General features: G+C 52.3%; 2 protein-coding genes across 4 annotated transcripts in view; one reads left to right on the top strand and one right to left on the bottom strand.

Annotated features, from left to right (window-relative positions):
• Positions 1–2,499, bottom strand: part of SLC25A25 (solute carrier family 25 member 25) — a 34,820-nt gene extending 32,321 nt beyond the window's left edge. The window contains exon 1 of one of the 3 annotated variants that reach the window (XM_058524141.1): positions 2,180–2,499. In XM_058524141.1, the coding sequence (XP_058380124.1) occupies positions 2,180–2,434 (255 nt within the window). In that variant the 5' untranslated portion in view covers positions 2,435–2,499. Of the gene's footprint in view, positions 1–1,315; positions 1,409–2,179 lie in introns of those variants that run through there. The other 2 variants (XM_058524142.1, XM_058524148.1) reach the window with 2 other exon arrangements.
• Positions 2,500–2,890: 391 nt separating this feature from the next.
• On the top strand, positions 2,891–8,292 carry NAIF1 (nuclear apoptosis inducing factor 1). The gene is made up of 2 exons (XM_058524152.1): positions 2,891–4,151; positions 5,946–8,292. The coding sequence occupies exons 1-2, from the start codon at positions 3,641–3,643 to the stop codon at positions 6,416–6,418; spliced, it is 984 nt and encodes a 327-aa protein (XP_058380135.1). The 5' UTR covers positions 2,891–3,640; the 3' UTR covers positions 6,419–8,292.
• The last annotated feature ends 4,110 nt before the right edge of the window (positions 8,293–12,402 follow it).

The raw sequence follows: 12,402 nt of genomic DNA, 5'->3' as shown, positions 1-12,402 counted from the left end.
TCAGATTGGTCCTACAGGTCATACAAAGCAGCTGTCGAAGTTGGATGTTGTGTTTTTCAATGCCTATCCCCATGGCAGATAACCCATTTGGAACCGAAGGGCCCTCAAATTCTCTTTTGGCTTTGCTACTTCTACAAAACAAAACGGCAGCACTACTTTTTCTGTGTGCCGCTAATACTGATAGCATTTCAACAGGATGTGGTATGGGGGCTTATGAGGCAGGGTGTCTTCCTGTTGCCCAGTTATTTAAAAAAAGGCAGATTCTCTCTCTAATGCTTAAACCATTCACCACAGGACTAACTGTGCTCCTCTACAGGTGATAAATGAATAAAATGAATCATTCCCATCTTTCTGAAAGCTGTATAACAATTTCACTTATTCAAAAGCTGAAAGAGTCCATACTAAATCTACACATTAAAAGAATAAAAAATAATTGTTCCATATCATAGGACTTAGATCAGTCACAGAGTCAAAGATTTTAGAGCCAATGTGACCCCAAGAGGCTAGTGTCCCTTTAGTTAATAAAAAAGGTTTTCTTTCAACACTAGAAAGAAAAATCACTTTCTCTTTATTTGCCCTTAGAAATTTACTGCCAAAACAATGGATTAGGATCAATATCAGATGTTCATGAATCGTAAAAACATTGTGCCTCTAGTTGAGGCACAAAGCAAGGTGCAAATATCAAATACACTCCTGCAGCCAGATGCCCTCGATGCGCCTGGCAGCATATGCCAAGTGGGCAGGTTTATGAAAGCAGAAAGGGTCACCTGGGCCCACACCTCCCTGAGCCCATAAGGCACAGACTCTCTGAGTTCAGCCACCCTATCTTTCCAAGTGACTTATTCATCAGATATGTTTGAGAAAATATCCAGCTCACAATGCCATTTCATATAAAACTCACTTAAATACTTTTTTTCAAACTTGTCTCTAAACCTCTTGGACTTAATGCAATGATTCTATCTTGTATGGTGTTACCCTTGGTCTTCCCAGGCTGATCCTAAGTAGGTAAAAATACCTTGGATGTTGGTCCAAGATATCTTGGACATGAGTTAAAAACACCTTATGTACACCCACATGACCCACAAATTGGTTTAATTCACTGGCGTTTTACCAGATTTTTTTCATACTTGGCTCTGAGAGATTCTCTAATTGTGGTGCGTACCAATGGACCAAAGGAACTAACTTAGAAGAGAAACAGGTTACTGGGTAAAGTACCTGGGAGACCTACTCCAGGTTGTAAATCAGGCTAAGCCACAATAAATGAAATACCTGGGAAAGGGTAGCTATGGCCACAAAGTCAGACAGAAAAACCTACCATGAGAGACAGAATGGGAAGAAACGGCCTCTGCTGGAGGTTCTCAGACTGAAAGGACAGCGCTTCTCCTTCTGGCAGGCCCATAAGATGGCCATTCTCCATCCTCCCTTCCCCCTTGGCAGAGAGCCCACTCTAGGACAAGAGTAACAATATCCCCTCCTAGGTGTGCAACACTTTCACCTTTAGGAAGAATTTTCCCCCAGATTCTCACTCTAATCTGCAACTCTGCAAGGGACCACGACCCCATTTTCTGGATAAGCATGTCAACGGGGATGAGCCTAAACCATGCGAACTGTCAGTTCTCACCACCCACACTGCCACAGATCTGCCTAAAACCCCAGTTCCCATTTTTTTCAACTCCCACATGCTTCTGACAGGAACCAGATTGGGGCCCACGGCTGGCATGGAAATGAGAGAGGAAGGGAGGGGTGCCGCTGGAGGAGGATGGATGAACCCATCAATGCTGGGTAGGGGGCCAGGGGGCATCAAGCTTAGCCTTGAGGTCAGGCGGTGAGGAAAAGCGGACTCCTGAGACCTGGCCTCTACTCCGGTGCAAGACCGAGCAGGAAGGGGCTTTTTTGCCCATCAGAAAGCCCAGTAGGTGCCCAAGGAAGAGCCTTTCCCCCTGGCCCAAGCGCCCATGGAGATCAAGGAGGAGCTCCACTCCCACCACGGCATAAACGGGGTGTCCACCTGTCACTCAGCGGGTTCCACCCAGACCAAGAAGCCGTCCACCAGGCCTGCCAAGCTCCAAGGGGCTGCCCAAGAGGCCGGGCCGCTCAGACCTGTCACCCGGACTTCCCGGAGGTGCCGGGGCGTGAAGGGGCCCCCTCCCCGCAGCTGCGGACGGTGCGCGTCCCCTACCTGGAGCTCGCCCTCGGTGCGATGCAGTCCCAGGCGCCGCAGCCCCACGGCCAGGTCGTTGACACACAGGCCGCCGTCGCGGTTGACGTCGAGCGTCTGGAAGAGGCTCCACAAGCGCAGCCGGTGGTCCGGGCCCCCGCAGACGGCACCGCCGCACGGGTCCACGGACGCCGGCGACGAGGCGGACGACGAGGCGGCGGCGGCGGCGTCTGGCGGCGGGGAAGCCACGCAGCGGCACAACACACTGCTCACCATCGGGCGCGAAGCAGGGGCGCCGGGCGCGGACGGGGGCTGCGGGCCGGCGGGGAGAGCGCGGAGACACGCCGGTGTCCCGAGACAGCGAGCGCGGGCTCCGAGGTGCCGGCAAGCTGGCAGGAGGGGCCGCTTCCGGGAGCCCCGCCCCGCCGCGCACCGCCTCCCTGGCCACGCCTTCAGGCGCGCCACCAGCCAATCATAAGTCCGGACGGCGACCCGGGCGGGGCGGAGCCTCCCCAAGGACTGCCCACACCGCCCAGGACTACCCGGATCAATGGAGAGGGCGGGGCGATCCCGGCTCAGCCTGGGGCCGATTTAAACTGAGGGAGGCGGGGATTGGCTGAGCCGGTCCGGGAGAGGAAATCACGCCGCGATAGGCAGAGGTCATGTGATTGGCAGGCAGAAGGCCCCGTGTCCTGTTTCCATACAGCAACGCTGTTTGGACTCCTAAATCATAAGGATGGGAGGAGCGTTCGCCTACGGAGAGATCGTAGTCTCCGGTGGGAAATAGGATTTGTGTGAGGAGCAGTTGTGAACTGCGGCTGCAAAGCAGAGTTTGCGCCCGTGGGTGGAATTAAAAATTGGGCAACAGCTCAAGGTCGAAAGCACCAGGTATCCATAAGAGGCCGGATTTTGATAATCTAACTCCCTAAACCACCAATAAAATAGCTGAATTTAACGGCGTAATAGTCGTAATACTGATGATTGAAAGACAGAACGATTTTCCAATTAAAGTGAATCAAGGTTAGATGGGCGGAGCGTTCTGTAGCGATAGACACACTTTTAGACCAATGATCAGGTCAATTCCAGCAAGCAGGCGAGATCTTTAGCTGAGCGACAGATCAAAAGAACCAGTGATCGACGTGATATTTGAGCGGCGCCCAATTGGGAGGGCGGACTCGCCTGGAGAAGCGCTGGGAGGCGGGACGAGGGGAAGTGGGCGGATCTCCGCACACCCCGGCGGAAGAGGCAGATTCAGGAAGCCATTACGCAGCTGGCTGGCAGCGCCTGGACCGGTCGGGAATGGGCCCTACGCACTTTGCGTAGCGAGGGGGGTTACCGAAGGTCCGGTGCTTGGCCTCCGGCAAGCCCGGCTTATCCCCTGTAGGGGGGGTGGGTGAGGGGTGAGGCTGAGGAAGAAGAGAAGGGGAATTGGGGCGGTTGAGGGGATTATAATTTCTTTACAAGGAGGGGTCAGGAGAGGCCATGGCCGTCCCAGCCAAGAAGAGGAAGATGAACTTCTCTGAGCGAGAGGTAGAGATCATCGTGGAGGAGCTGGAACTGAAGAAGCACCTACTGGTGAACCACTTCAACGCCGGGGTCCCTCTAGCTGCCAAGAGCGCGGCCTGGCACGGCATTCTGAGAAGGGTCAACGCTGTGGCCACCTGCCGCAGGGAGCTGCCTGAAGTCAAGAAGAAGTGGTCTGACCTCAAGACAGAGGTCCGCCGAAAGGTTGCCCAGGTCCGGGCAGCCGTGGAGGGTGGCGAGGCCCCAGGGTCCACTGAGGAGGATGGAGCTGGTGGGCCTGGGACAGGTGGTGGCAGTGGTGGCGGTGGCCCAGCTGTAGCCCCTGTACTGCTCACCCCCATGCAACAGCGCATCTGCAACCTGCTGGGCGAGGCCACCATCATCAGCCTGCCCAGTACCACAGAGATCCATCCTGTGGCCCTCGGACCCACGGCCACTGCAGCCGCAGCCACGGTCACCCTGACACAGAGTGAGTGACCTCTCCTGCCCAGTTCGGCGTGCATAAATGGGAAGGGCCAGCAGGAGCTGGGGCAGCCTGGGGAAGGTTGGCTGCCAAGGGTCAAAGGTCAGATGGGAGTCTTAGAAGACCGTCAGGCCTTCCAAGAGCTCCCCAGTCAGAAGTGATCTTGTTCTCTCTGGGACTTCCTCAGCACACAGTCTGGACTTCTTGAGACTGGATTGCTCTCGACTGAGATTTGCCACCATTCATGTCCATGACTGAACTGTGTGGTCCTTGAAGATAGAGACCGTGTCTGTATCCCCACAGGACTTATCACAGGGCCTGGCACATAGGCAGTCAGGACATACTTATTGAATGAATAGATAGATGGGAATAATAATGCCCAAGTAAGACATTGATTCTGAACAAAAACATTCTGAGTTTTCAGTGCAGTGAGCATTCGTCAGGCACTGCTCAGGAACCTCAGGGTTCCTGGTGTTAAATCTACTCATTCATTCATTCCTCAAACATTATAGCAGTTATTCTGTGCCAAACTCTGTGCTTGGCACTGGGATTACCAAAGTGTCTAAAATATAGGCCAGTTATATTCTAGTAGGACAGATAAGACACATATATGGATAACTGCTCTGTCAGTTGGGAGAACATAAGGGCTCAGAAGAGGAAGGGAGGCTTCCTGGTGGGGGTGGGGACACACAAGTGATGTTGGCATTGAAGGGTGGAGAAGACTGACCTTTCCCACGTGCGTGGAGCCCCCAACAGCCCACCTAGAATCCCTTCAAAGGTTCTCAGCTGTGAATAACAACAGAACTTGCTTTGGTTGGACTGTTAGTTCAGATAAGGGTTTGCACCAGTGACTGTTAACTGCCTCTTGGGACAGGCTATGAACTGTATCAATCAGTGATTCTCAATGGGGCTTGAGAGGACTGGGTGTATGTGAGGGCCATCCCCCCACAGTGTCATAGTTCTCAAGGATATTGAGGTGGGAAAGGGGATCAAGCACTAGTCTATATCAGTTACTGTTCTGGAACAGGGAGGACCTTTAGGTATTCCATTGACCCAGGTGATCAAGGAGATAGGCATTTATTGGGCACTTGAGCTCTGCCACTCCCACCTGCTTGGCCATAACAGACATGGAAGTCAGGAAAGCACCAGAGGAGGTAGGACTAGTGTGGCTGCGAACAGCTCATGTAGAGTCACACCCAAGAGGCCTGCTGTGTGCTGGCATTACAGGGAACAGCTCATGTAGAGTCACACCCAAGAGGCCTGCTGTGTGCTGGCATTACAGGGAGCGTGTGACCCTGCCTTTGTTAGGCAGAAGCAGCCCAGGGGGCTGGTTACCAGCACATCGGACTTTGGTGTTAGGGAGACCTGGGTTTGCTTCCTAGACCTGCTGAAGAAGCTATGTGACCTTAGGCAAGTCACTCCGTGTTTCTGCATCTGTTTCCTTGTCTCTGAAAGTGAACATGACAATACCTACCTCTTGTGGTCATTTTAAGAATTTGTGGAGCTAATGAGTACAGAGGGCTTAGCACAGTGCCTGGCACATAGTAGGTCTCTAAGTTTTTTGCTGGTCTTATTATTGGCATCTTTGCTTTTGGCAGATCTAGGCTGGCCCTTTGGTTACGAAGTAGATTAAGATTCTAAACCCCTCAGATTCTAGATTTATACATGAGTAGCTATAAAGCCAAGGGAGGCCTGAATTCCCCAGAACAGGGCTTAATGGCCTCCTCCCCACCCCACATGGCCAGCTTCACTCTTTCTAGAAAGTGACCTGTTGCTGCCTTTGCTCTTTCTTCCCCACAGTCCCCACAGAGACCACCTATCACACGCTGGAGGAGGGGGTGGTAGAGTACTGTACGGCTGAGGCCCCCCCGCCCCTGCCGGCCGAGGCCCCCGTGGAGATGATGGCCCAGCACGCTGACACCTCCGTCAAGCCACAGGCACTCAAGAGCCGCATCGCCCTCAACTCGGCCAAGCTGATCCAGGAGCAGCGGGTCACCAACCTGCATGTGAAGGAGATCGCCCAGCACCTGGAGCAGCAGAACGACCTGCTGCAGATGATCCGCCGCTCCCAGGAAGTGCAGGCCTGCGCCCAGGAGCGCCAGGCTCAGGCCATGGAGGGCACCCAGGCGGCCCTGAGCGTCCTCATCCAGGTCCTCCGGCCCATGATCAAAGATTTCCGCCGCTACCTGCAGAGCAACACACCCAGCCCCGCCCCTGCCTCTGACCCTGGACAGGTGGCCCAGAATGGGCAGCCGGACAGCATCATCCAGTGAGGGCGGGGGTCACGCCAGCCTTCTCCTGTGATTGGATGACACCGCAGTGGTCTTGTAAGTGGGTTCTGTGATTGGCCTTAGGCTAGGGCCACCCATGTGGACAGCTCCCTCTTTGGTAGACATTTAGGGGTCCACTGTTTCTGAGAAGTGAAGAAGACTGGGAAGAGCTTGTGGAGCTCCTGGGACCCCATTCTCTTACCCCCACCGCTTGAGCTGCCTTGCTAAGAACTCGAAGATTGGTTGGGTGGAGGGTCAGGTGCTCGTGATGGGATATGTGGTGTCATGAGCCAGGCCTTGTGACGTGACCCAGGCTCGGTCTAGAACAACTGTAAGGAAGGCTGTCACTGGGGTCGTGTCACAGCCAGGAGTGTGTGCTGCAGTGCCCCCCTGGCAGGTGCCATCCTCTTGAGTAAGATAATGTCAGCAGTGCTGGCAGTAGCACAATAATATCTTCTTCCTCCCTTGGGAGGCAGAGTGACTGGGCCTGAGGAGGAACCCCACCTTCTTCTCCTTCTCACTGTGCCTCAGTTCTCAGGGGACTATGCCGAGCTCTCTCCCTACCCCACCCCACCACGCCCCGGGCACAGCAGGGTCCCTTGTTAGTGCCCCGGGCTGCCCCTGCAATATACCCAGGACACAGCCCACCGGGCCCAGGAATGCTGTGTGTGGTGGGGACAGCTCGGCCGCCATCTGGTCTTCCACTGCATCCCCGGGCAGCCTTTTGGCAGTTTGTCCCGACAGCTTTTGACTCAGGTCAAGCATCAGGCTTTGGGTGCTGTAAATTTTTGAGAAAGCAAACCAGTGTGGAGACTTGTTGGCCCACTGCAGTGGGTCTGAGGTGACCTGTTGGCTCCTTCCAGAAGGCTTGCTTCAAGCCAGTTGTATTTATTCGGCAGTGAACCTCTCCTGGGAAGGCCTCCAGGAGATCCGAGGGCAGCTCTGGCCACACCCTTCCTCCTTTCCTCTCTACCGACTGCACATTTCCAAAATCAGTGCAAAAAACTCTTGCTCAGCATCGCACCCGGACTCCCTTCACACGTTCCTCAGCGCCTTGTGTTCTCGAGAGACCCTACTGACTGGCTGGGGGAATCTGGAGGCCTGATTGGCCCTGAATGTCTGAGGTGGAGAGTTGAAGCCGCCCTAAGAAGTGGGACCTTGGACTTCTGTGCTCGGGGAAGAGTAGACACACCTCGGAGTGCTGAAGGAGGTGGTGTTCCCTGTTCCGTTTGGACTATCTCTCCTTGTTTGCAGGGAGCTTACCCCAGATGGCATGTGTCTGTTTCATTTTCAGAATCGCCGTCGATTACCAAGACCCTTGCATCTTCTCAGATCATTTCCCACGTTAGCCATTTGCTGCTGGTGCCTTGGCCACACGTGACCAATGGTTACAACTCGAGGCTCTGGATCTCGGCTAAACATGAAGGTGCTGCCTTTCTGGGCATGTATGTTTAGAATTGCTCAGCTTCACTGTTGCAATCATGGGAAGATGCCCCCAAAGATGGTTGGGAGGTGACTGCTGGACCACCAGCCTCTCTGTGGGGGACGCGTGCAGTACCAGCTACGGAGCAATGGAGAGGAATCAGGCCGGTGAGGGAGTCGGGTGGTGGAAGGAAAGCCTGTCTCAAGGCGGCTGGAAAGCAGCAGCCCCTGGCAGCCTGGACACCCCCGTTCCATGGAGCCTGATGGCTCCAGAGGGTTGCTACAGGGGCTTCCTGAGGATTTGTGACTTGGTTTGGTTTTTCTCTGGGGTTGGCAAACTGAGCCAATATTGTGTCTGTTCCCATGGGGTATAAAGAGGAAGCCTGAGTCACTTAAACTGACTGATTCTTTCCAGGTCATAATTTTAAATTAAAGAAATATCACTTTTTTATACACGTCTGTGTCTTTCTTGGTTACATATAGAAGAGTTCTGGGTTGGCAGAGAGCAGGGTCTGGCACACTATGGCCCCCAGGTCAAATCTGGCCCACCACCTGTCTTTGTAAATAAAGTTTTATTGGAACACAGCCACACGCCTTCATTTACTTAATGTCTTTGGCTGTTTTTGTGCTGCAATAGCAGAGTTGAGTAGATGTGACAGAGACATTTGGCCCACAAAGCCAAAAGTATTTGCTTTCTGGCCCTTGACAGAAAAAGTCTGCCTAGGTTTAGGGCAGTATTTTAGACTCGGAATGAGAATTACCTGGAGTGTTTATTAAACATACCCATTCGCTGGCCTGACCCGAAACCTAGAGGAGACTCTTGGAGGGAGAGCTCTAAGAATATGCGTTGTAAGCAAGCTCTCTGGGTGATTCTGGTATTTCTTGAAGGTCAAGAACTTTGGCTCAGAAACTGGGAGACTTAAACTCAGCTAGATTCAGGATCAAGCCCCAGGGAGGACTGGTTCTCAGGAGTTTCTGCTGTACAGTTGAGAAGTCCAGCCAAGCAGAGATTCTCACTTAAGATTGGCCTGCCTTCTGGGCGGATCCCAGCCTTCCTGGACATGGTTATCACTCGCCAGTATTTAGTAGTAATAAAAACTGACAGGGGGCTGGCCCAGTGGTATAGGGGTTAAGTGTGTGCACTCTGCTGCAGTGGCCCGGGGTTCGGATCCCGGTGGCACACCGATGCACCACTTGTCAAGCCATGCTGTGGCGGCGTCCCATATAAAGTGGAGGAAGATGGGCACGGATGTTAGCCCAGGGCCAGTCTTCCTCAGCGAAAAGAGGAGGATTGGTGACAGATGTTAGCTCAGGGCTGATCTTCCTCACAAAAAAAAAAAAAGAAAACTGACAGGTAATGAGTCCCTGCTCTGTCCAGGCCTTATAAGCATTACCTCATTGACTCCCTGCAACAGCCCTATGAATTAGGTACTAATATTCTCAGTTTGCAGACGAGGACACTGAGGATCAGAGAGGTTAAACCATTTGCCTAAAGTCATATATCTACCTTTTTCCCTGGGGTGGCCCATGCTCTTAATTACTATTCTTAACTCTTAACTACTCTGACCTTGCTGCCAGTGAGATGTGAATTTGCCTAGAGATAACTTGTGCCTGACCTTGAGGAATTTCTAAGTCAAAGGAGGAGGCTTAGGTCTCAACTTTTGTTACTGTTCTTGGCATTTGAAAGAGAACACAGTGACCTCTCCTACTCGCTATGGGCTCTGGACTCATTCATAGTAAGAGGGAAAAGGGTGCCTTAACAGAATTAAATGCACCGCACCTTGACAGTGCCGGTGGAGAACTGTCACATAGATTGGGGTGATTTTTTCGAGTCTTTCCTGAAATGTGGAGTTTGAAATAACGGAAATCCTCCAAGCTACTGAAGCTTACTACTTCAAGTATTGAAACCTTTTACATTTTAAACCATTTTGGTGGAAGTCTTTCAAAAACATATGCTTTGCTAACTGTATTTTACCCAGCTGTTTCCTATTCAATCGAGTTGCACAGCACGTCCAAGAGGCAGTGCTGCCTCGTAGAAAGCCCCAGGCTCGGGAAGGTGTGGGCTTGAGATTGGACCACTTATTCACTGAGTCCTTAGCTTTTCTAGGCCTTAGTTTTCTCAGTTCTAAAATGGAGTTGATGAATAATAGTCCTCCTTTTTTTTTTGCTGAGGAATATTCACCCTGAGCTAACAACTGTGCCAGTCTTCCTCTATTTTGTATGTGGGACGCCGCCACAGCATGGGTACTGACAAGTGGTGTAGGTCCACACCTGGGAACTGAACCTAGGCCGCTGAAGTGGAGCGTGCTGAACTTAACCCCTAGGCCATGGTGCCGGCCCCAATAGTCCCTCCTTAACAGGGGTGTGATGAAGTGCTATTCGATAGAAATAGATACCATTTATTGAGGACTCGCTATGTGCAGACACTGTTCTAAGGACTGTATGTTAACTCAGTTCATGAGATCATGTATGTACACTCTTAGCATGTGCCCAGGACATAGCATATGCTCAGTAAATACTGGCTGCTGTCATCACTATCACAGCATCTCTTACTCGAGGGGTGACGAGTGCGTCTTTTCTTGAGGTCACAATGGGAGCTTTGTCAAAAGTGGTTTGAGCCAGATTACAAAAGATGTGACCCCAGAAGAGAGGGTTGCAGGGCACAGGGGGCAGAGAGTAGGAAGGATTTGAAGTAGACTGGGCCATGGGAACCAAGGCCAGTCCGGGGAAGAGCTGGAGGCCGGGAGGCTCTTGTTACACGTGCTCTGAAAGAGGCAGCTTGAGCAAGTGGTCACCAGCTGAGCTGCCACGTGTCACGGTAGTCCATTAAGACAACAAGCCAAAATGAGAGCAGCAGTCAAGCCTTTAATCACTTACTGCGATGGTATAAGCAAGAGGAGACAGTGTCGTCTCCCCCAGGGTTCCATTTTCCCCACGGGACAGGGCCAGCTCAGGGTCAGATGTGTGGCAGATGGGGATCATTTTGCTGCTGAGGGAACCCCAGCAAAAGGCTCCTGCCGTTTTATAGACTTTTGCGTGTGTGTTGGGAGAACGAGACGGGGAAGGGCAAGGAGTGGAAAAGTACTGAGTACTGAGTCAGAGTACTGAGTACTGAGTCTCCACTCCTCTCGATCCATGAGGAGGTCTTGGCAAAGGCACCTGGAGAAGGATTTGGTTGATGGACCCCAATAAAGAGGCCTCCAAACGGAGGCAGCTGGGCTATAGCCAGCCTAGGGGGCCTGCCTCCTTGACTGCAACTCCCTCCAGAGATTACAGTGCACTGGCTGTTCCCCGAGTCTGCTGTGGGGAGGGCAGCATCCCCCGTGAAGTTGGCCACATAAAGCATTCATAATGGCTGGTGGCCAGGCCTGAAAGATCACACGTTGGTTGTGGCTGGGAGCTGGGCTCCTTGCAAAGAAGTGCCAGATCTTTGGAGTCAGCCTGCTTCTTACTTACTGGCCATATGCCCTGGCATGGGGTCATTTAATTTCTCCAAGCCTTGGCTTCCTCGTCTAAAAATCCTTCTCTAACGAGGTTGACGTGAGAAGTTAACAAGTTAATGCTTAGAGCATTATCGAGCACAGTGTCCTCAATAAGACACAGAAGAGCTGGTCAATAACAGTAGCTGCTGGTTTCAGCGAGCTATGGCTGTATAACAAACCACCCCAAATTTAGAGGCTTGACACAGCAATCATTCATTGCTCATGATTTTGCAATATGAACAAGGCTTGGAGGGAATAGCTTGTCTCTATTTCTCCTTGTCAGCTAGAGCAGCTCTACCAGGCCAGGGGGATCCACTTCCAAGATGGCTCACTCATATGCCTTGCAAGTTGACACTGGATCTGGGCTGGGAACTCTGCTGGGATGGTCATCTGGGGCTGGGAGTTGGGGCGGGCACCCCAGTTCTCCTCTCCAGGAGCCTCTCCATGCAGCTGCTTGGGCTCCCTCACAGCATGGTGGCTCGGGTTCCAGGAATGAGGAAGTGGAAACTGCCAGTCCTCTTTTTTTTTTAAGATTTTATTTATTTATTTATTTTCCCCCCAAAGCCCCAGTAGATAGTTGTATGTCATAGCTGCACATCCTTCTAGTTGCTGTATGTGGGACACGGCCTCAGCATGGCCAGAAAAGTGGTGCGTCGGTGCACGCCCAGGATCCGAACCTGGGCTGCCAGCAGCGGAGCGCACACACTTAACCACTAAGCCATGGGGCCGGCCCCTGCCATTCCTCTTAAAGGTTAGGTTTCCATCTGGCACAGCATCACTCTGTCATAGTCTCTTGGTCATGCAATTGCAGGCCAGCCTAGATTCGAGGGGACGGAGGAACAGATTCCACCTCTTGATGTTGGCATGGCTCATGCATACAGGGAGAGGAGGAACTAATGGTGGCCATCTTTGGAAACAAGCTAATATGCTGCTTTTATTACAAATTGGAGTCAGGACTTCAGTCCCATGAAAGACAGCCTCTCCTCCATGTTCCTGGGGGAGTTGAGGACTCCCTGCCATCCACCAATCAGGAGGCAAGGGAGCTCCCCAAATTTTGACAGAGAACCTATGGAAGCTACTTTC

This window comes from Diceros bicornis, chromosome 28, assembly GCF_020826845.1.
Source record: "Diceros bicornis minor isolate mBicDic1 chromosome 28, mDicBic1.mat.cur, whole genome shotgun sequence".
Lineage (NCBI taxonomy): Eukaryota > Metazoa > Chordata > Mammalia > Perissodactyla > Rhinocerotidae > Diceros > Diceros bicornis.
The sequence above is the reverse complement of the archived record's forward strand: the minus strand, read 5'-3'. Positions and strand labels throughout refer to the sequence as shown.